The sequence below is a fragment of the Chiloscyllium punctatum genome, chromosome 25 (genome assembly GCF_047496795.1).
Source record: "Chiloscyllium punctatum isolate Juve2018m chromosome 25, sChiPun1.3, whole genome shotgun sequence".
Classification (NCBI taxonomy): domain Eukaryota; kingdom Metazoa; phylum Chordata; class Chondrichthyes; order Orectolobiformes; family Hemiscylliidae; genus Chiloscyllium; species Chiloscyllium punctatum.
The window spans coordinates 21,419,262-21,443,952 of NC_092763.1; the positions used below are offsets into that span (position 1 = coordinate 21,419,262).

Sequence of the window (24,691 nt, forward strand, 5' to 3'; positions counted from 1 at the left end):
AACAAGATACAGGCTTGTGGGCAAATGGAAGAAAACTGGAGAGGACAAACAGGGCAGCACTTATATAGTTCATGGTAGGGCCCTGCAGAATGCTGCCGAGCAGAGACCGAGGGATGCAGCTTCACAGTTCCTTCAAAGTAGAGTCGCAGGTAGACAGGATTGTGAAGGAGGCGTTTGGTGCACTTACCCTCATTGGTCAGCACATTGAATATAGGAGTTAGGATGTACTTTAATGGCTCTCCAAGACATTGGTCAAGCCACTTAGTGTAGTCTAATTATCGTTGTTGATCATCAGGATAAACTCATCTGGACATTGGTGAGACCTCTTATGTAATGCTGTACTAGATCCAGTTCTGGTCACCATTCTATTGGAAAGTCATTGTTAAATTTGAGAGGATGCAGAAATGTCCGGGGACTGGAGGATTTGATCAATTGGGAGAGGCCGAGTAGGCTGGACAAAGTTAACAATCACACAACACCAGGTTATAGTCCAACAGGCTTATTTGGAAGCACTAGCTTTCATCAGGTGAATGTGAAGCGGGACCATAAGTGACAGAATTTACAACAAAAGATTACAATGTTGCAATGATACATTGAACAAACCTAGATTAAGTCTTTCATCTTTTAAAATGGGTTTGCTGTTTTCAGTTTTTTATTATGCAAATCCCAGAACTTCTTTTAAGTCACATTCTTCAGATAACGAGCTTTTATAACAAAAGGTGACATCTCAGCTCAGGTATTGCTTTAAAGGTGTGAGTTGGTCTGTATCCCAATCTTGAGTCAAACTGGTTCTATTTCCAAAGTGAAATTTTTAAAAAATACAGGGATTGACTGCCTGCAATGAGTGCTTGCCGGTTCTGCATTTTTGAGCAAAATAGAATGTGTCTGCAAATTCAAATTCAACCCAATAACTTGTGTGTGCATGCAGGAGAGAGAGAGAGAATGTGTGTGTGTGAGTGCACGTGAGAAGGGTGTGTACTTGCGTGTGTAAACTTGGTAAAGTGTGAGTGTGATGGGGTATAAGCCTGTGAGAAGATGTGTGTGTGGGTATGAGTGTGCGGGGGGTGTATGCGTGTGTGTATGAGAGCGAGCTTGTGTATGAGAGGTGGTCTGTGTAAGTGTGTGAGTATATAAGAGTGTGTGTGTGAGAGAGAATGTGTAGTGCAGTGAGGTCACCTGTAGTGTGACATGAACCCAAGGTCCCTGTTGAGGCCATCCTCGTGGGTACCGAACTTGGCTATGAGCCTCTGCATTGTTGCCTGTCCCGAAGTCCATCTTGGAGGATGGTCACCCGAAGGTCTGAGGCCGTACGTCCCTGACCACTGAAGTGTTCCCTGACTTGGAGGGAACGCCCCTGCCTGGTGATTATTGTGCGGTGTCCATTCGTCCATTGTCGTAGTGTCGGCTTTATCTTGCCAATCTACCATGCCTTGGGGCATCCTTGCCTGCAATATTTAAGATAGACAATGTAGGTTGAGTTACGTGAGTGCCTGACACGTACATGGTGGGTGGTGTCCCCTTGTGTAATGGTGGTATCTGTGTTGACACTCTGGCAGTCAATCCAGGCAGTCGATCCATGTAATGTTTGAAAAAATTCCACTTTGGAAATAGAACCAGTCTGACTAAAGACTGGTATACAGACAGACTCTAACCTTACACCTTTAAGGCATTGTCTGAACCGAGATGTCACCTTTTGTTATAAAACCTTAAGTCATCTGGAAAATGTGACTGAAAAGAAGTTCTGGGATGTACATATTAAAGACCCAAAACTAGCAAACCCTTCTAAAAGATGAAAGACTTCACAATCTCGGTTTGTGCAATATATCATCATTGTATCACTGTAATCTTCTGCTAGAAATTCTGTGTCTCTTGGTCCAGTTTCACAGCCATCTGATGAAGAAGCAGCACTGTGAAAGGTAGTGATTCCAAATAAACCTGTTGGACTATAACTTGGTGTTGTGTGACTTTTAACTTTGTCTACCCAGGTCCAACACCGGCTCCTCCAAATCATGAATAGCCTGGGGCATTTTTCCCTAGATTATAGGAGCTGTGAGGTGACCTTAGAATGGTTTATAAAATCTGGAGGAGCATGGATAGGGTATATATAGAACATTACATAGCATACCGTGGCACATTTGCATCCTTTTGGCTGTGCGGTACTCCCTACTGTGACAAGATGCCTGCCTCCCTTCTCCACACTAACAAGCAATGCAACCCATGGATGCTTGTGAGCTAAGAAAACAATATAAACTACACAGGACTGGTACCCTATCTGTCAGTACTGAAGTCAGTGAGTATGCACTGAGAGAGCAATGTAAAGGAGACTGAAGATACCATGCATGGCCATCTGTAGTTTCTTCTGTACTTTTCCAGCAACACATTTTTAAACTCTGATCTCCAGCATCTGCAGTCCTCACTTTCTCCCAGAGGTAATATTGTGGCTCTCCAAAGGCCTGGATGAAATGGAGAATGTGGTGTATCACCCCAAACGTGGAGAATCTCTCTGACAGTCCTGCAAAGATTGCCCTCCTTACAGGTAGCCTTGTCTTATGGTGTCACACTGTTTTGCTACATTCATGATTTTTCTCCCTGGTCCATAAGCATGACAGAAACAGCTCTCTTGGGGGAAATGGAATCAATGTAAGAAGTATTATTGGGCAGCACTGGTTGTACTTTCAGTCCAAGCTCCAACCCAATAATGAGGCCCTTCCCAACCTCTTGACTGTTGGATTGGCACATTTTCCTTCTGACAGTCAGTTTGAAACTGCCAATTACAATTAGCGAAGGTAAATAAAAGCAAAATACCGCGCATGTTGGCAGTGTGAAACAAATAGAGAATGCTGGAGAAATCAGCTGGTGTAGTTGATCTAAGGTTTTAGGAGCAACACTGTTTTGTAGATCCCTGAGTGTTGATTGTATCTTTTTTTGTATTCAGATCCTGCGTACAATCTACGATCAGCAGCCATACTCTTCTGTCAACAACATTTCATTCCTGTGTTAATACGAAATGAACTATTAGTTGTGAAACCTGGTGACATTAATATTTTACTTACCCTTTTTCTATCTTTTGCAGGTGCTTTCCTTATTCCCTACATTCTGATGCTGGCAGTTGCTGGGGTGCCAATGTTTTTCTTAGAAACTTCCTTTGGGCAGTTTGCCAGCCTTGGACCGGGTGCAGTGTGGAAAGCTGTGCCCATGTTACAGGGTTGGTGTTCACTGAACAATCTTGATTTGGCAACAGTTTAAATAAGCAATTGTGTTTTCCTGAAGATGGGCTCATGCCCGAAACGTCGATTCTCCTGCTCCTTGGATGCTGCCTGACCTGCGTTTTTCCAGCAACACATTTTCAGCAATTGTGTTTTATACTCATGAATATACTTGCTATATTTCCTTCACCAGCTGTTGGTGTCAGGTCACCTTCAAGAGATATTGTTTGCAATCAAAACAGAGAGTGGAATATACCCTTTCACTGTTTCAAATTCATTTTCTGAAACTGTGGTAGCGACAGGAACTGATACAACATTTAAAAACTATATAGATGATCACTTGAAACACCAAAGGATAGAAGGCTAAGTGCTGGGAAATGGGATTAGAGTAGATCAGTTCTTGATAACTGGTACAGATACAATAGGTTGAAGAGCATCTTCCTATGCTGTAACACTGTATGACTTGATGTCTTTAATTGAGTTAGACTGAGTGGAACTGCGAGAGAGATCAGATTGTTGACTCCTGAATTTGACAGAACCTATTTATAAACATGATATTGTAGGTGATTCTGCAATAACCTCTGAAACTTGGTTGAGTGAATTAGTGAAGACATTTTCCAGTATAATTATCTTGAGGAGATTTTAATGGATCAGGGAAACCCCCTTGTTACCCAAACTGGTGAAAGACCTTTGTTTGCCGCTCCACGTTCATAATGTAAGAATGTTTGTGTACTATTTTCAAGCAGATAGCCTTGCAATGAGATTTAAGTACAAGAACAGTTTCCTGCAATAATTCCGTGTCCCTTGATATATTGACATCAATCAGTTTCAGCCTTAGGCAAGCTCAACTATTGAGTTTACATTGTCATTTGGGGCAAAGATTTCTAAATATTCACCGCCCCTATTTCGATTCATTGATGAAATTCCAAAACATCACAATCCAAAATGACCCACCTTTTGTTCTAATATCGGAAAACTCCTTCCTGCATCTACCATGGCAGTCCCTGCAAGAACTTCTTATGATGGCATTAGATCACCTTTCATGCTTCTAAACCACACCTGCAAATTTGGAAATATGATATTTAACCCTGACTGAAGAAGAATCATATTGAATTCAAAATGTTAACTCTTTCATTTTGCATGGATTCTGTCAGGTCTGCTGAGTTTCTAGAGCGTTCTGTCTTTTGTTTCAGATTCCCAGCATCTGCAGTATTTTGTTTTTCTTCAAATCATTCCAAAAGATTATAAATAGCTGGGGCCTAAACACTGACCCCTGTGGAACCACACTAGTTGAAGCTTACCAATCTAAAATTGAATCAGTTGTTCTTGTTTTGCACCACCCTGCAGTGTGGAACCTTTTTGAAAACATTCTGAAAACCTAAGCCAACAATATCTATTTGTTCTTTCTTAATATATTATTTATATCCTTAAATTTCCACACGTTTGTCAAAAATGATTTTCCTTTCCTACATCCATTAGACTCTTCCAAATCCAATCATTATTTTTGAAGTGGGCTGAAATTGTGTCTGCTTCTAATGGATTCACATTTGCTTTTGCTACTCTTTTCCTTTTTACACGTATATAAGAACTTTTACAGTCTGCTTTTATGTTTCTCACTCGTTTAGTTTCATTATCGTGATCTCTAGATTAACACTTCAGCAGCAATATCACCAGGCTTTACAGGGTGTACATGTATTTGGAAAGGCAGGACTGATTAGGGATATTCAACATGGCTTTATGTGTGAGAATTCTTGTCTTACAAACTTGATTGAGTTTTTTGGAGAAGTAACAAAGAGAATTGATGAGGGCAGAGTGATCTATATGGACTTCAGTAAGGCGTTTGACAACGTTCACCATGGGAGACTGATTAGCAAGATTAGATCTCACCGAATACAGGGAAAACTAACCATTTGGATACAGAACTGGCTCAAAGGTAGAAGACAGAAGGTGGTGGTGGAGGGTTGTTTTTCAGACTGGAGGCCTGTGACCAGTGGAGTGCCATAAGGATCGGTGCTGGATCCTCTACTTTTTGTCATTTACATAAGGGGAAAGATATAAAAGAGACCTAAGGGGCAACTTTTTCACAAGGATGGTACATGTATGCAATGAGCTGCCAGAGGAAGTGGTGGAGGCTGGTACAATTGCAACATTTAAGAGGCATTTGGATGCGAGCATAAGAGGTATAGTTAGTAAGTTTGCAGATGACACCAAAATTGGAGGTGTAGTGGACAGCGAAGAGGGATACCTCAGATTACAACAGGATCCTGACCAAATTGGCCAATGGGCCGAGAAGTGGCAGATAGAGTTTAATTCAGATAAATGCAAGGTGCTGCATTTTGAGAAAGCAAAACTTATACATTTAACGGTAAGTTCCTAGGGACCTTGGAGTGCAGGTTCATAACTCCTTGAAAGTGGAGTCGCAAGTAGATAGGAGAGTGAAGTTTGGTATGCTTTTATTGGTCAGAGTATTAAGTACAGGAATTGGGAGGTCATGTTGCGGCTGTACAGGACATTGGTTAGGCCACTGTTGGAATATTGCGTGCAATTCTGGTCTCCTTCCTATCAGAAAGATGTTGTGAAACTTGAAAGGGTTCAGAAAAGATTTACAAGGATGTTGCCGGGTTGGAGGATTTGACTTCCTGGGAGAGACTGAGCAGGCTGGGGCTGTTTTCCCTGGAGCGTCGGAGGCTGAGGGGTGACCTTATAGAGGTTTACAGAATCATCAGGGGTATGGATAGGATAAATAGACAAAGTCTTTTCCCTGGGTTCGGGGAGTTCAGAATTAGAGGGCATAGGTTTAGGGTGAGAGGGGAAAGATTTAAAAGAGACCTATGGGGCAACTTTTTCACAAGGACGGTACATGTATGGAATGAGCTGCCAGAGGAAGTGGTGGAGGCTGGTACAATTGCAACATTTAAGAGGCATTTAGATGGGTGTATGAATAGGAAGGGTTTGGAGGGATATGGGCCGGGTGCTGGCAGGTGGGACTAGATTGGGTTGGGATATCTGGTCGGCATAGGCGGGTTGGACCGAAGGGTCTGATTCCATGCTGAACATCTCAATGACTCTGTGTTCAGTCCTCACCTTTGGATAGTTGATTTTAACCTTACTGCACATCCTCTTGCAAGGATGCCTACCTTGAAGAAGTTCCCCTCCTCTCTCCACAAGAATCTGTGAGTCTCCCTCTCACTGCAACCCCCAGGTACTCTTTGCTGCTTTCTCCCCAGCCCCACCTCCCCCCCTCTCATTTATCTCTCCACCCTGCAGGCTCCCTGCCTTCAGTCCTGATGAAGGGCTTTTGCCCAAAACGTCGATTTTCCTGCTCCAAAGTTGACTTGTCTACCAGCTAATTCTGTGTGGAGGAATGAAGTACCTTTATTCAAGAAGGGCTGTTAAGAAAAGCTTGGGAACTATACACCAGTAAGCCTAATATGTGTGGTAGGTAAGTTGCTTGAGAAGATTCTAAGGGATAAGGTGTACATGCATTTGGAAAAACAGGGTTTGTTTAGAAATAGTCAGCATGGCTTTGTGAGATCATGCCTCACAAATTTGTTAGCACTCTTTGATGAAGTGACCAGGAAGGTTGATGAGGGCAGGGCGGTAGACATAGTCGATATGGATTTCAGTAAGGCCTTTGATAAGCTTCCACATGATAGGCTGCTCTGGAAGGTTAGATTGCATGTAATCCGGTGGGAGTTCGCAAATTGGATACACAATTGGTTTGTTGGTTGGATGCAGAAGGTAATAGTGGGAGTATGCTTGTCGGACTGGAGGCCTATGACTAGTGCAGTGCTTCAGAGGTTGGTGCTGGGCCTATTACTGTTTGTTATCGATATCGATGATTTGGATGAGAATGTACAAAGCTTGATTAGTAACTTTGCCCTTGACACTAAAATAGGTGGTATAATGGACAGTGAGGAAGGTTATCATAAATTGCAGCAGGACCTTGATCAGCTGGGGAAGTGGGCCAAGAAATGGCAGGTGGAGTTTAATATAGATAAGTGTGAGGTCATGCATTTTGGAAAGTCAAATTAAAGTAGGAGTTTCATGGTGAATGCTAAGTCCATAAGGAGTGAGTGGAACAGAGGGATCTTGGAGTTCAGGGGTTCACAGTTCACTGAAAGTGGAGTCACAGGTAGATAGGGCAGTGAAGAAGGCTTTTGGCACAGTGGCCTTCATCAGTCACAGCATTGAGTATAGAAATTGGGAAGTTATATTGTAGATATGCAGGGCATTGGTGAGGCCATGCTTGGAGCTTTGTGTTCAGTCTTGGTCACCTTGTTCTTGGAAAGATGTTATTAAACTGGAAAGAGTGCAGTAGAAATTTACAAGGATGTTGCTTGGACTCAATGGTCTGAGTTATAGGGAGAGGTTGGACAAGCTAGGACTTTTTCTTTAGAGTGTAGGAGACTGAGGGAGATCTTATAGAGGTGTATAAGATGGTGGGAGACCTGGATAGGGTGAATGCATTCAGTCTTTTTCCCAAGGTTTGGGAATCGAGGACCAAAGTGCATCAGTTTAAGGTTAGAGGGGAAAGAATAAAAGGGAATAAAACTGGGGCAACTTTTTTTTACAGAGGGTGGTATGCATACGGAATGAGTTGCCAGTGGAAGTGGGTATATTAACAACATTTAAAAGGCATTTGGACAAATACATGGATAGGAAAGGATGAGAAGGATATGGGCCAAGTGCTTGGTAAATGGGGTCAAATTGATGAATTTGCTGATGGAGTTTCAATTTGAATGCCAGGCCTCTAGGAATTCCCATGGGTGTCTTTGTTTAACCTGTCCCAGGATGGATGTATTGTCCCGGTTGAACTGGTGTCCCTTTTCATCTGTGTGTAAGGATACTAGTGATAGTTGGTCATGTCTTTTGATGGCTACTTGGTGCTTGTGTATCCTGTGACTAGTTTCCTGCCCATATCTGTCTGATGTAGTGTTTGTTGCAGTTCTTGCAGGGCATTTTGTAGATGGACATTTTGGTCAGCATGGAGCAGTTTGTTATAAAGGGCCTGTCTCTGCTGTAGGGCTCAATGACTCTAATTAATTTCAAAGCTAATCTCATGCTTCTTGTTCAATTTCAAGGTGCGGGCATAAATTTCATTGTATTTGCAGCATTTGACTGCATTTCATATACCTGCATCCTCGCCTACAGTCTGTACTACCTGTTTGCATCCTTCCAATCACCATTGCCGTGGGCAGAATGCTTCAGTTGGTGGGGAGCAGATGAAACATGCAGCAGAACTCCTCAAGGTACAGTGCTCAATTCTATTGGGGCAAGTACAGACACTGATTGCTCATTCTATCAATCTGAATGAGTGAGAGAAATGGACAATAGTTTCGTGGCCATACAGCAGAACATCTTGCATAGATGTCAATAGCAAGAATACTATGAATGAGTCACTGGACCTCCAAGGATAATCAATGATAACTTCTTCTTTGAATACAGGATAAGCGTTAATGAAAATAATAATTTCTGTTACAGGGAATTTAGTACACTTTGCACTATAAATATACATTATATCAGAACAGGCAATTGTAAATTGTCTGAATTCTGAACTGAATTTCAACTTTTCCATTAACTTCATTATGTTAAAATTACTGACTAATAATGTTCTGACAGCAGTCTTCAGGCAGAGAATTGTACTACACAACTTGTCTGTGCCCAGTTGCATTGAGATGCAAGCTTCTTGCTACCTGCTCATCAATATGGTCACCAGGATCACATGGGGTTTATGACACAGAAATAGATCATTCGCCAATTAAAATTCTGCAATTCAGCAGGGGAGAGTGAGAGCTGTACAAGAGATGTATAAGTGTTGTGTGGTCTGATATTTGTTCCCCTCATACAAAGATGGCATTTTCTGCTCTTGAATACAAGGCTGGCCTGCTCCTTCTGACGGATACTGCTCTGTGATGACACTGTACAGCTATGATGGTCACGGGCAACACATGATTGGCTGGCTATGCCCTATTGGAGACAAAACATATGGGGTTGGAAAAGCCAAATTCCCTTCATTTGGAATGGGGCTTATGTCCGAAACATTGACTCTCATGCTCCTCAGATGCTGTCTAAACTGTTGTGCTTTTCCAGCACCACACATTTTGACTCTGACTCTCCAGCATCTGTAGTCCTCACTTTCTTCCATGCCCTGTTGGGTCAGTGGAAGAATAAAGATTCTGCATACACCATTTGACGATTAATTCCTGAGGCATTTTCTAGTTGAGGTAGCAAAGCTGCAGAATACCAGCAGAGTCAAGTCTTGCCGGAATCTATCCCCGACCTCTCTCCCCACCTCGCGCTCTCTGTTTCACTTCTCTGCATCCGATAGGCACATTTTTATTTCATCTAATTGCTTCAGATTTATATCCCCACAGAAACATTTAAAATCTGTTTTTATGTCTGTCTTGCTAGCTGACTCTCATTTTCAGTTTTCTTTCCTTATCCTTTACTGAAGTCTACAATACCCCAAACCCAGCTCACTAACTTTTTAGGGCAACATTATAAGATTTGTCTTTTTCACCACAGTTGGACTACATTTTCTGTGCAGTGTTTTTGCCTTAAAGGAATTTATATTCAGTGTAGATTTTGCATTAATTTATATTCATCACAGGTTGTCCTGAAATTCTGGTCCTGATTGCTTACCATCTTAACTTTTAATTGAGTTTCCCAGTCTATCGTAGTCTACCTGTCCGCTATTTAGATACAAGTCCCAAGATTTGACCATCACTGAGTGTGAAAGCATTTCATTGTTAAACTACTTCATATGACAGTCAGTCAGTCAGTCAGTCAGTCTTCCCGAGAGACTTTTTTTTTCTCTATCAGGGTGTTAATTAGCCCTTTCTTATACAGAATACTTGATCCAAACTTGCCTCCTAGTTGATTATTGGACATACTGAATAGATTCCCTACAGTGTGGAAACAGGCCCTTCGGCTCAACAGGCCCACACCAACCCTCTGAAGAGTAACCCACCCAGACTCATTTCCCAGCATTTACCCCGATTAATGTACCGAACACAATGGACAATTTTGCATGGCCAATCCACCTGACCTGCACATCTTTTGGAATGTGAGAGGAAACCGGAGCACCCAGAGGAAACCCACGCAGACACGGGGAGAATGTGCAAACTCCATACACAGTCACCCAAGTCTGGTGCTGTGAGGCAGCAGTGCTGACCACTGAGCTACCGTGCCTCCCCCAGTGGATCTAGTAAACCAACCTGCAAACATTCTCTGTACTTATCCTGCACACTGTTACTGCTATTAATATTTGCCCAGTCTAAATGAAGAACAAATTTGTCAATGATCAAGGATTACCCTAATTACATGGAGCACAAGTCTCCTGACATTCACTCTGCCCCACACGGCAGCTACTGTTGGGGGTTGTGTAATAATATACGCACATGCTTTCTCCCCCCTGAATTTTTCTTAGACCCACCCAAACTGATTCTAGTTCTTGATTTCCTGAGGTTAGGTTCTTTCTCTCGACTGTCATTATCACAAAGTTTTGTTGGTACTGTGGTATTGATACAATTTTAAGTTATAGAGTCACAAAGTCATACAGAATGGAAATGGACCCTTTGTTCCAACAAGTCCACGCTGACCATGTTCCCAAAGTAAACTGGTCCCACTTGCCTGTCTAGCCCACATTCCTCCAATTCTTTCCTATTCAAGTATTTATCCAAATGTCTTTTCAATGTTGTAACTGTATCTGTATTCATCACTTCCTCTGGCATTTCATTCCACATACAAACCACTCTCAGTTAAAAATGTTGCCCCTCATGTCCTTTTTGAATCTTTCTCTTCTCATATTTTAAAAATATGCCCAGACATTTTGAACTCCCCCACACCAGGGAAGAGACCATTGCTATTCACCCTAACCATGTCCCTCATCATTTTATAAACCTCAGTAAGATCACCTCTCAACCTCCTACGTTCCAGAAAACAAGTCGCAGTCTACCCAGCGTATCTTTATAACGCAATCCTGGCAACATCATGTTCAATCTTTTCTGAACTAATGATGTCAGCAATAATATTTGTTGCTAGATCATACATAATTTTAATTTTTTCTCATAATTCCTCTAGTTTGTCCCAAATGCATTTAGAGTCAAGGAGATGTACAGCATGGAAACAGACCCTTCAATCCAACCTGTCCATGCCAACCAGATATCCCTACCCAATCTAGTCTGACCTGCCAGCACCTGGCCTGTATCCCTTCAAACTCTTCCTATTCATATACCCATCCAAATGCCTCTTAAATGTTGTAATTGTACCAGCCTCCACCACTTCCTCTGGTAGCTTATTCCATACATGTACCACCCTCTGTGTGAAAACGTTGCCCCTTCGGTCTCTTTCATATCTTTCCCCTCTCACCCTAAACTTATGCCCTGTAGTTCTAGACTGCCGAACCCCAGAAAAAACATTTTGTCTATTTATCCTATCCATGCCCCTCATAATTTTGTAAATCTCTATAAGGTTGCCCCTCAGCCTCTGACGCTCCAGGGAAAACAGCCCCATCCTGTTCAGCCTCTCCCTGTAGTTCAAATCCTCCTACCCTGGCAACATCCTTGTAAATCTTTTCTGAATCCTTTCAAGTTTCACAACATCTTTCCGATAGGAAGGAGACCAGAATTGCACGCAATATTTCAACAGTGGCCTAACCAATGTCCTGTACAGCCGCAACATGACCTCCCAACTCCAGGCATCCTCAGATGCTGCCTGGCCTGCTGTGTTTTTCCAGCACCACATTTTTCAACTCTGGTACTCCAGCATCTGCAGTCCTCACTTTCCCCTCCCAACTCCTGTACTCAATACTCTGACCAATAAAGGAAAGCATAGCAAACACCTTCTTCACTAACCTATCTACTTGCAACTCCACTTTCAAATAGCTATGAACCTGCACTCCAAGGTCTCTTTGTTCAGCAACACTCCCTTAGACCCTACCATTCAGTGTATAAGTCCTGCTAAGATTTGCTTTCCCAAAATGCAGCATTTATCTGAATTAAACTCCATCTGCCACTTCTCAGCCCATTGTCCCATCTGGTCCAGATCCTGTTGTAATCTGAGATAACCTTCTTCGTTGTCCACTACACTTTCAATTTTGGTGTCATCTGCAAACTTACTCTTATGCTCTCATCCAAATCATTTATATAAACGACAAAATGGAGAGGACCCAGCACCGATCCTTGTGGCACTCCATTGGTCACAGGCCTCCAATCTGAAAAACAACCCTCCACCACCACCCTTTGTCTTCTATCTTTGAGCCAGTTCTGTATCCAAATGGCTAGTTCTCCCTGTTTTCCATGAGATCTAACCTTGCTAACCAGTCTCCCATGGGGAACCTTGTCGAACGCCTTACTCAAGTCCATATGGATCACTTCTCCTGCTCTTCCCTCATCAATCTTCTTTGAGTTTTTTGAAGAGGTAACAATCAAGTTTGTGAGACATGATTTCCCACGCACAAAGCCATGTTGACTATCCCTAATCAGTCCTTGCCTTTCCAAATACATGTACGTCCTGTCCCTCAGGATTCCCTCCAACAACTTGCCCACCACCAAGGTCAGGCTCACCGGTCTATAGTTCCCTGGCTTGTCTTTACCGCCCTTCTTAAACAGTGGCATCACGTTTGCCAACCTCCAGTCTTCCGGCACCTCACCTGTGACTATCGATGATACAAATATCTCAGCAAGGGTCCCAGCAATTACTTCTCTCGCTTCCCACAGAGCGCTGGGGTACACCTGATCAGGTCCTGGGGATTTATCCACCTTTAACTGTTTCAAGACATCCAGCACTTCCTCCTCTGTAATCTGGACATTTTGCAAGATGTCACCATGTATTTCCTACAGTCTATATCTTCCATATCCTTTACCACAGTAAATACTGATGCAAAATATTCATTTAGTATCTCTGCCATTTTCTGTGGCTCCACACAAAGGCTGCCTTGCTGATCTTTGAGGGGCCCTATTCTCTCCCTAGTTATCCTCTTGTCCATAATCTATTTGTTGAAAACCCTTTGGATTGTCCTTAATTCTATTTGCCAAAGCTATCTCATGTTCCCGTTTTGCCCTCCTGATTTCCCTTCTTCTTCCTTTATACTCTCCTAAGGATTCACTCGATCTATCCTGTCTATACCTGACATATTCTTCCTTCTTTTTCTTAACCAAACCCTCAATTTCTTTAGTCATCCAGCATTCCCTATACCTATCAGCCTTCCCTTTCACCCTGATAGGAATATACTTTCTCTGGATTCTTGTTATCTCGTTTCTGAATTTTCCAGCTATCCCTTTACCTGCGAACATCTGCCTCCAATCAGCTTTCGAAAGTTCTTGCCTAATACTGTCAAAATTGGCCTTTCTCCAATTTAGAACTTCAACTTTTAGATCTGGTCTATCCTTTTCCATCACTTTTTTAAAACCATTAGAATTATGGTCGCTGGCCCCAAAGTGCTCCCCCACTGACACCTCAGTCACCTGCACTGCCCCGAACTGGTGCTTTTATCAAAAAATTCTTCCTACTTCTTTCGGACACCACATTTGTCACTAATGCCCTGTCTTTTCCAATCTTTTCCAAATACAAACATTTCAGTTTCATTCAAAACACTGCTGCATCTCAATGTCTTGGCACTTCCTTTAGTACCTTTGTATTTTCTGAAGCTCCTGCTCTGTCCTGCTGCCATCGTCCAACACAACTTGTATTTGGTTCATGTTCTATCCTGTGAATCAGAAAGTAGGAGAAGAAAAGAGGTTTACCAAATAGGGAGAAGAAATAGATGAAAATTGGCAAAACTGTAATTGCTCTTTATGGAATCATGTGATACCGAAGAGATTTATACTGTGTGCTCAGCGGTCTGATTATTTTTCTCGATTTCCCTTATCCGAGAGTTTTGTTCTTACTATGGTATTGATGCACTTATGAGTTATAGAGTCATACAGCATGAAAACAGACCCTTCGGTCTGACAATTCGTACCAACAACGTTCCCAAACTAATATGCTTCCGCTTGCCTATGTTTGGCCGAGATCCCTCCAAACCTTTCCTATTCATGTACTTACCCAACTATCTTTTAAATGTTGTAACTGACCTGCATGCACCACTTCCTCTGGCAGTTCATTCCTCTGTGATTGCCCCTTATTTTGAAATCTTTCTCCTTACATTAAAACTATGCGCCCTAGTTTTGGACTCGGCCATCCTAGGAAAAGACCTATCCTGATAAATGTTTTCTGAACTAATGATATTGGTAACATTATTTGTTATTAGATTGTATGTAAATTTGATTTATACTCCGTGATCTAAGTTATCCTAAATGCTGCTTGTATTTGAATTCATGCTTTTAGCAAGCACCTCTTCCTACTTTTTTCTGGCACCACATTAGTCACGAATGCCCTTTCTTTTCCTGTTCTTTCCAAATGCGCACATTTCATTTCATTTCAAAACACTGCTCTATGTCAAAGCCTTGCATTTCTGTTGCTGCTTTTGATTTTTCTGAAACCTTCCACCTCCAAGTCAGTCCGTCTGCTCTCATTGTCCAATCAGAGTGTCTGGTTCAAGTTCTACCTCAAGAACCAGACAGTAGAGGAAACAAGATTTATCAAATAAGGGAAGAAACAGAAGGAAAATGGCAAAACTGTAGTTGCTGTTCATGGGATGATGTGACGCCAATGAGGTTTGTGCACACTGATCGTGTGTGCTCAGAGGTTCATTCGATAATCTCTCTTTCTTTCTGTGTAAGTTCTTCAGCACTGAGCCCTCATTGGAAATACATTGAAGTCCTGTGGTATACTCTTGTCCATGTTCTTGTCAATTCTGAGATCTTCTGTGATAGATCAATAGTTATTGAAGTCATGCTTAATAACTGAATACAATATTACCGGTGACAAGCAGTTCAAAATCCATGAAATTGACCATTGCAAACAGAGTGATCCCCTGAGCTGGGCTGCTGTGTGAGTGGAGCGTTCAGACTATACCTCTGTGTTCTGATCTGTCTGTAACCTTGCCCATGCAAAGGAATTAGACTGATTCAGACAGAGTGGAACAATGACCCTGATTATACCACTAGAAATTGAACAAAAAACTAGAAATAAAATGTTGACATCACTGAAAGCAACAGCATGGAATGGATGGCAGTTATAGGAAGCGGAGAAAGTCTCTGATACAGTCACACAGATGGGTTAACTCCATGAAAGGCAAGTGAGGTAGGCAGCTATTGGATTATTGACAATAGAACTCCAGGAACAGCAATTACTGTTTTATATGCTGTTGCATTGTTTTGGAACTTAGGGGAAAAAAAAGTCAAAGCAACAACAGATTTAAAAAGGAGAAGAACAGACATAGGAAGCACATGGTGAGGTCATTGCAGGAGAGAGAGAGAGAGAGAGAAAGAAACTGACAGAGCAGTGAACCTGCACAGTTACTGCCTTTGCTGTTTGAATTCATGTATCACTGGACATCGGAGTGCATCTGGGAAAATTAGCAAAAAGTGAAATTCACAACTGATCTTGGAGGAACTGTTTGGGCAAAGTTCACAGCACAGAAGCAGATAAGTGTATTGTTTTTAAGTGTGACCTACAGAGAGTCTGCATTAGTTAGTAGAGTGGGTTCTTTGTTGATCATATGTTTTTTGAGATATGTCTCTTGATTAAACTTAAAATATAACTATAACCATAACTATTAATTTAACCTATGACAGCGTTATAGGAATAAGATGGTGTTATTTTCTAGGTCTGTAGATTGTGAAGGAGCAAAAATGGCCTTTGGTAGAGTGATATGCGCTTCTTGTCAGATGTGGGAGGTTAAAGAGAGTTTAAGGGTTACTACTGATTATATCTGCAATAAATGCTGTTTGTAGCAAATCTTATCAGATCGAATGGATCGGTTGGAGAGACAGAAGCAATGAGGACATTGCAACAGCAACAGCATGTAATGGATGGCAGTTATAGGAAGCGGAGAAAGTCTCTGATACAGTCACACAGATGGGTTAACTCCCTGAAAGGCAAGTGAGGTAGGGAGCTAGTGCAGGAGCCTTCTGTGGCTATACCCATTTAAAACAAGTATGCTGTTTTGGAAAATGTAGTGGGTGATGGATTCTCAGGGGAGTGTAGCACGAACAGCCAAGTTTCTGGTATTGAGACTGGCTCTAATGCAATGAGAGGTACATCGGCTTCCAAGAGATCAATTGTGTTAGGGGACTCTCTCGTCAGAGGTACAGACACACGTTTCTGTGGCCAGCAGCGGAAAATTAGAATGGTGTGTTGCTTCCTTGGTGCCAGGATCAAGCATGTCTCAGAAAGACTGCAAAATGTTCTCAAGGGGGAGAGGGGCCAGCAAGAGGTCATTGTCCACATTGGAAACAATGACATAGGAAGGGGAGAGGTTGAGATTCTGAAGGAAGATTACAGAGAGTTCGGCAGGAATTTAAAAAGAGATCCATGAGAGTAATAATATCTGGATTACTCCCGGTGCTACAAGCTAGTGAGAGCAGGAATAGGAGGATAGAGCAAATGAATGCATGGTTGAGGGGCTGGTGTACTTTCGAAGGATTCACATTTTTGGACCATTGGATTCTCTTTTGGGGTAGAAGTGACCTGTACAAGAAGGATGGATTACACCTTAATTGGAAGGGAACTAATATACTGGCAGGGAGATTTCCTAGAGCTGTTCGGGAGGGGTTAAACTGGTAAGTTTTGGGTGGGGTGGGGCGGGGCGGGGTTGGGGTTGGAATCCAGGGAGATAGTGAGGAAAGAGATCAATCTGAGACTGGTACAGTTGAGAACAGAAGCAAGTCAAACAGTCAGGGTAGGCAGGGACAAGATAGGATTAATAAATTAAATGACATTTATTTCAATGCAAGGGGCCTAACAAGGAAGGCAGATGAACTCAGGGCATGGTTAGGAACGTGGGAGTGGGATATCATAGCAATTACAGAAACATGGCTCAGGGATGGGCAGGACTGGCAGCTTAATGTTCCAGGATACAAATGCTACAGGAAGGATAGAAAGAGAGGCAATAGAGGAGGGCTGTGGTGTTTTTGATCAGAGAAAGCATTACAGCTATGCTGAGGGAGGATATTCCTGGAAATACATCGAAGGAAATTATTTGGGTGAAACTGAGAAATAAGAAATGGATGATCACCTTATTGGGATTGTATTATAGACCCCCTAAAAGACAGAGGGAAAATGAGAAACAAACTTGTAAGGCGATCTCAGCTATCTGTAAGAATAATAAGGTGGTTAGGGCAGGGATTTTAACTTTCCAAACATAGACTGGGACTGCCATAGTGTTAAGGGTTTAGATGGTGAGGAATTTGTTAAGTGTGGACAAGAACATTTTCTGATTCAGTATGTGGATGTATCTACTAGAGAAGGTGCAAAACCTGACCTACTCTTGGGAAATAAGTCAGGGCAGGTGACTGAGGTGTCAGTGGGGGAGCACTTTGGGGCCAGCGACCATAATTCCAATAGATTTAAAATAGTGATGGAAAAGGATAGACCAGATCTCAAAGTTGAAGTTCTAAATTGGAGAAAGGCCAATTTTGACAGTATTAGGCAAGAACTTTCAAAAGCTGATTGGGGGCAGATGTTCACAGGTAAAGGGATGGTTGGAAAATGGGAAGCCTTCAGAAATGAGATAACGAGATTCCAGAGAAAGTATATTCTTGTTAGGGTGAAAGGAAAGCCAGGTAGGTATAGGGAATGCTGGATGACTGAAGAAATTGAGGGTTTGTTTAAGAAAAAGAAGGAAGCATATGTAAGGTATAGACAGGATAGATCGAATGAATCCTTCGAGTCTAAAGGCATAGAACATAGAACAATACAGCACAGAACAGGCCTTTTGGCCCTCGCTGTTGTGCTGAACATTTGTCCCAGCTTAAGCGCTAGCCATGTACCTATCCAATTGCCGCTAAAAGGCCACCAATGATTCTGACTCTGCCACTCCCACAGGCAGCACATTCCATGCCCCCACTACTCTCTGGGTAAAGAACCTACCCTGACATCCCCCCATACCTTCCACCCTTCACGTTAAATTTATGTCCCCTTGTAACACTCTGCTGTACCCAGGGTAAACGTCTCTGACTGTCACAGTAAGAGTATACTTAAGAGGGAAATCAGGAGGGCAAAAAGTGGACATGAAATAGCTTTAGTAAATAGAATTAAGGAGAATCCAAAAGGTTTTTAGAAATGCATTAAGGACAAGAAGATAACTAGGGAGGGAATAGGGCCCCTTCAAGATCAGCAAGGTGGCCTTTGTGAGGAGCCGCAGGAGATGGGCAGATACTAAATGAGTATTTTGCATCAGTATTTACTGCGGAAAAGGATATGGAAGCTATAGGAAGTAGCGAAATAGATGGTGACACATTTCAAAATGTCCAGATTACAGAGAAGGAAGTGCTGGATGTCTTGACATGCATAAAGGTGGATAGATTCCCAGGACCCAATCAGATATACCCTAGAACTCTGTGGGAAGCTAGAGAAGTGATTGCTGGGCGTCTTGCTGAGATATTTGTGTCATTGATAGTCACAGGTGAGGGGCCGGAAGACTAGAGGTTAGCTAACGTGGTGCCACTCTTTAAGAAGGGTAGTAAGGAGAAGCCAGGGAACTATACACCAGTGAGCCTGACATGGTGATGGGCAAGTTGTTGGAGGGAATCCTGAGGGACAGGATGTACATGTATTTGGAAAGGCAAGGACTGATTAGGGATAGTCAACGTGGCTTTGTGCGTGGGAAATCATGTCTCACAAGCTTGATTGAGTATTTTGAAAAAGTAACAAAGAGGATTGATGAGGGCAGAGCGGAGATGTGATCTATATGGACTTCAGTAAGGCGTTTGACAAGGTTCTCCATGGGAGGCTGATTAGGAAGGTTAGATCTCACGGAATACAGGGAGAACTAACCATTTGGATACAGAACTGAATCAAAGGTAGAAGACAGAGGGTGATGGTGGAGGGTTGTTTTTCAGACTGGAGGCCTGTGACCAGTGGAGTGCCACAAGGATCGGTGCTGGATCCTCTACTTTTTGTAATATACATAAATGATTTGGATGCGAGCATAAGAGATACAGTTAGTAAGTTTGCAGATGACACCATAATTGGAAGTTTAGTGGACAGCGAAGGGGATTACCTCAGATTACAACAGGATCTTGATCAGATGGGCCAATCGGCCAAGAAGTGGCAGATGGAGTTTAGTTCAGAGAAATGCGAGGTGCTGCATTTTGGGAAATCAAATCTTAGCAGGATTTATACACTTCATGGTAAAGTCCTAGGGAGTGTTGCTGAACAAAGAGACCTTGGAGTGCAGGTTCATAGCTCCTTGAGAGTGGAGTCACAGGTGGATGGGATAGTAAAGAAGGCATTTGGTCTGCTTTCTTTTATTTGTCAGAGTGTTGAGTACAGGAGTTTGGGGCGGGGGGTGAGGGGGGGGAGGTGTTCATGTTATGGCTGTACAGGACATTAGTTAGGCCACTGTTGGAATATTGCGTGCATTTCTGGTCTCCTTCCTATTGGAAAGATGTTGTGAAACTTGAAAGGGCTCATAAAAGATTTACAAGGATGTTGCCAAAGTTGGAGGATTTGAGCTATGTGGAGAGGCTGAACAGGCTGGGGCTGTTTTCTCTGGAGCGTCGGAGTCTGAGGGACAACCTTATAGAGGTTTACAAAATTATGAGGGACATGGATAGGATAAATAGACAAAGTCTTTTCCCTGGGGTGGGGGAGTCCAGAACTAGAGGGCGTAGATTTAGGGTGAGAAGGGAAAGATATAAAAGGGACCGAAGGGGCAACTTTTTGATGCTGAGGGTGGTACGTGTATGGAATGAACTGCCAGAGGAAGTGGTGGAGGCTGGTACAACTGCAACATTTAAGAGGCATTTGGATGGGTATATGAGTAGGTAGGGTTTGGAGGGATATGGGCCGGGTGCTGGCAGGTGCGACGAGATTGGGTTGGGATATCTGTTCGGCATGGATGGGTTGGACCAAAGGATGTGTTTCCTTGCTGTACATCTCTATGACTCTAATACCTCAAATACCTCACTGGCAGACTGGCCTATGGTAAACTATTTTATCTTATCGAATGAGGTTATCCATTAACTGACATCTAAAGAGGCCTAATGACCTCCACAATTACGATTAGCAGTTAATGCCTGCCCTCCTAATAATCTGTACGTCCTAAGAATACTAAGTAAATTATCCCTTACAAACATATTCCATATTTTCCAGATCCACTCTGCAATTTCTCTCTGGACAATGGATATTTTGAAATTGTTAATATAACATGGCTGCAGACTAACAATGAATCTTGTCCAAATGGATCAGAAATCTCCATTCCTCACCAGGGTCCAAGTGAGCAATATTGGGAGTAAGTACATTGTTGCAGAGAGCTACACCTATAACCTGCACAGCTGGGCCAGCAACACCTTCTGGGATGGTTAGTTGGTAAATGAGAGAGAAGTTGTTTGATTGCAGTAGAGATTTACATTATTCTCCTCTTGTATACTAACAGGGGCTCCTGCTTTAGTTTGTATTTCCCTGGTTTCTAACACTGCAGCTTTCCTTTCACAGGATTTTAGACCTATCAAACATATTTATTTTCTTTTATATTTGGGTTTCAAGACTGATCTCCCTTTCTCTGTATTATCAATTGAATACAGTATTGTGTTTAACCCATCGTCCTGGTCAGTGAATTCGGGAAATTGGGAGTAATACAATGTTTAATGATATGAAGGAGCTGAATTCACTGGTAGACACAGTGACTAACCCAGGTAGTTTTAACAGTGCAATGTCAAGCTGTCAATGAAGCATTGACACATTTCTTTGACCTTTCTGTTTGTTATTGGCAAACCTGCCAATTTAAAAACATTGCTCTCTGCTTTCTGTCTGTGTTAATCAATTCTCCACATTTACATTCCAATATCTTGCTGCCTTCAATGATCAATATAAAAGAACTGCCAACAACTTCTAATCATGTGTACTCTTTCAAACTATGCCATTAAATCTGTATTGCCTCTACTCATCACTTCTGCCAAAAAGCATCACCTCACATGTCTTTGGATGAAATCCAGTTTGCTATCCACCTGTCCATTTGGCCTGCATGAACATTTCACAGAGGTAAAATATCTTTTTGATTTTCAGGGGCTCCTTTTCCATTCTCACTCATACTTCCGTTAGGTAATGCAGTCAGGCAGTAACATTATCTTCTGTACTCGTGTTGACAAGTATGGAACTGAAACCTAACTCAGAAGCAGAATTTGAAGAATCCTCAATAATTATCATCCCTTCATTAAACATAAAGACACCACACCCACAGTAAGCATGAGTATTGTTAGCACAGCAGTATTTAAATTGGTATAATGCAATAGGCATAAGTTAGAAACTAAAGCTTCGTTCAAAAATAACTGACGAACACTGCAACACAGAAAAGCATTACCATAACCTGTCCACACTGGTGAAGTCACAGCTGACACATTTTCATTGGATATGCTTGAAGTTGGAGGATTTTAACCGGGCAGTTATTATCCTTTTTACTATATCTTAGACTTGATAGATTTAAATTTAACAATTTATCCAGCACTGCTTTTAATCAAGCATCAATTCTTATTTGTATGTTTGAGTTCTCAACTTCTTCCAGCTGCCTTGTGGAAATGTTTCTTAATTTCACTCCTGAAGGCTCTGGCTCTAATTTTCAGATTATGCTCCTTTGCCATTGACTCCCTTAAATTAAATTTGCTTATTTGATATTTTTTCCACTATAATATCTAATTAGACTTCCCTAATGTTTCCTTCATTGACCAACACTTTGCAAAGTCTTAAAGTCATGAAAAGCACTATTAAAATGCTGCTGCTTATTATTGTTTAGGATCTCAATTCATGCAAAAACATTGCAAGTTTATCTATAACATAGTCCTCGGGCATTCATGGTATGCAAAATACTTTGAGAGATGTTAGCACAAAAAAGGAACCTGTTCTTATTGGAATAAATCTATTCAGTATATAATACAGCCAATTTAAAAAAACATTTCTTCAGCCAGAGAGTGGTGGAATTCATTACCACGGAGCACAGTGGAGGCTGGGACGTTAAATGTCTTCAAGACAGAAATTGATAAATTCTTGATCTCGCAAGGAATTAAGGGCGACAGGGAGAGTGCGGGTAAATGGAGTTAAAATGCTCATCAGCCATGATTAAATGGCGGAGTGGACTCGATGGGCCAAATGGCTTTCCATCCACTCCATGTTTTATGGTCTGATGGTCTGAAGTTGGAGCCAATTTGTAACATTGTCAGTGCTCACCAATTCTTGAAGTCTGGTTTCTTTTGCAATCTGATCCTTGTATATTATCCTTCACTATCACAGTAAACAATCCCCATAATTCACTGTATTCGACACTTAAACCGTGTTTTAAACACAGTTGGACACTGGTCCTCCAATTCCATAAGCATCAGTTTTGTGAACCGGTTTTTTAGATATGTCAAATGTATTTTTAAAATCGAATATATAACGTACATTGGATTTCCTTCAACATTATCCATTATTACATTAAAAATGATCAATTAACTTAGTCAAGTATGATCAGCCTTTTAAAATCATGCTGATGTGCCCCCCGTTAACTCCATGAACATTTTACTTGTACACTAATCTTTTCTGTGGCACAACTGAATACTTTGGAAAATCCAAGAGAATCATACAGAGTGATTCTTCATTATTTGCAACCAAGAAAGCAACTAATAAGTTAATTGAATATGATTTTCATTTAGTAACTATGTATCGTATGATATGTTTGTAATGGGTTAAGTTTTTCTTGATAATACGTTAAACCATTTTTCCATCCATTGATGTTAGCTGTCTGGTTGGTCAGCTTCTATTTTCTCTCTCCTGTTTTTCTTGGAATGTAATGGTACATTTGCTAATGTGTAGTTCCCTGATACCATTCTAAACCACAGGGGATTCTGAAAAATATTCACTCATTGGTCCATTATCTCTGTGGATACCTCCTTTTCAGATAGGATGCTCGATCCCTTAGGTGTTAGATTAGATTACTTACAGTGTGGAAACAGGCCCTTCAGCCCAACAAGTCCACACCACCCCGCCGAAGCGCAACCCACCCATACCCCTACATTTACCCCTTACCTAACACTACGGGCAATTTAGCATAGCCAATTCACCTGACCTGCACATCTTTGGACTGTGGGAGGAAACCGGAGCACCCGGAGGAAACCCACGCAGACATGGGGAGAACGTGCAAACTCCACACAGTTAGTCGCCTGAGGCGGGAATTGAACCCGGGTCTCTAGTGCTGTGAGGCAACAGTGCTAACCACTGTGCCACCGTGCCGCCAATTTCATCACTTAGTTTCTTCCAATACTTTTTCACTGCTGAGATTAATTAGCTTAAATTCCTTTTTATTATTAGTTCCTTGGGTATTTTCTCTTTCTGGTCTTGACTTGATACGGCGTGACATGCTAGTGATCTGCAACTATCACACTATGACACTTATATTCACTCCTAGGACGTAAGGATGAGATGTGGCTATGTAGTTCTAAAGAATTCAATCGACTTATTATAGCTCCTCATATTTACACACTTACACTACAGTCACTGACAATTGTGCGTTTGGACACAAGCTCAGTAATTCAAATGTACTGTAGTGTGTTTCTCAGCATCATGCTGCAAGAGGACAGAGCTCAGTAAGACGGAGTCTGAGAACTTTATACCATTACATCACATGCCATGATATATTGCTGGCATCATGACCATGTTCCATAATGGTGTATCACACATTGATGTTGAGATATAACATCGCATTACCCTTTTTTCAAAGTCAAGAAATCACAAACCGATGTACTGAACTGCTTTATACAGGTACCTATTGTCCATTTAATAATTATAGAAATGCATAGAAACATTTATAGAGTCACAGAAATGTACAGCACTGAAACAGACACTTCAGTCCAACTTGTCCATGCTAACCAGAGATCTCAACCCAATCTAGTCCCACCTGCCAGCACCCAGCCCATATCCCTCCAAACCCTTCCTATTTATATACCCATCCAGATGCCTTTTAAATATTGCAATTGTACCAGCCTCCACCACTTCCTTTGGCAGCTCATTCCATACACTTACCAGCATCCGCATGATAAAGTTGCCCCTTGGGTCTCTTTTATATCTTTCCCCTCTCACTCTAAACTTATGCCATCTAGTTCTGGACTTCCCCCACCCCAGGGAAGAGACTTTGTCGATTTATCCTAGCCATGCCCCTCATGATTTTCTAAACCTCTATAAGGTTCCCCCTCAACCTACGATGCTGCAGGGAAAACAGCCTCAGCCTATCCAACCTCTCCAGATAGCTCAAATTCTCCAACCCTGGCAATATCCTTGTAAGTTTTTTTTCTGAACCCTGGAAAGTAGGCTGATAAGGGGATATGAATCACTCCTCCTTTGACATACGTGTCTTAGATTGGTTTGGCAAAGATTTGCGATCCATTGTTAGATCATATCCACTTTGA

At 41.9% G+C, this 24,691-nt stretch overlaps 1 protein-coding gene across 1 annotated transcript in view; it reads left to right on the forward strand.

Annotated features, from left to right (window-relative positions):
- The window catches only part of LOC140495742 (sodium- and chloride-dependent neutral and basic amino acid transporter B(0+)-like), a 68,227-nt gene that overhangs the window by 13,154 nt on the left and 30,382 nt on the right, over nucleotides 1-24,691 (forward strand). Inside the window, exons 3-5 of the mRNA XM_072594793.1 lie at nucleotides 3,074-3,205; nucleotides 8,291-8,458; nucleotides 20,412-20,550. Of these exons, the coding sequence (XP_072450894.1) occupies nucleotides 3,074-3,205; nucleotides 8,291-8,458; nucleotides 20,412-20,550 (439 nt within the window). The remainder of the gene's footprint in view (nucleotides 1-3,073; nucleotides 3,206-8,290; nucleotides 8,459-20,411; nucleotides 20,551-24,691) is intronic.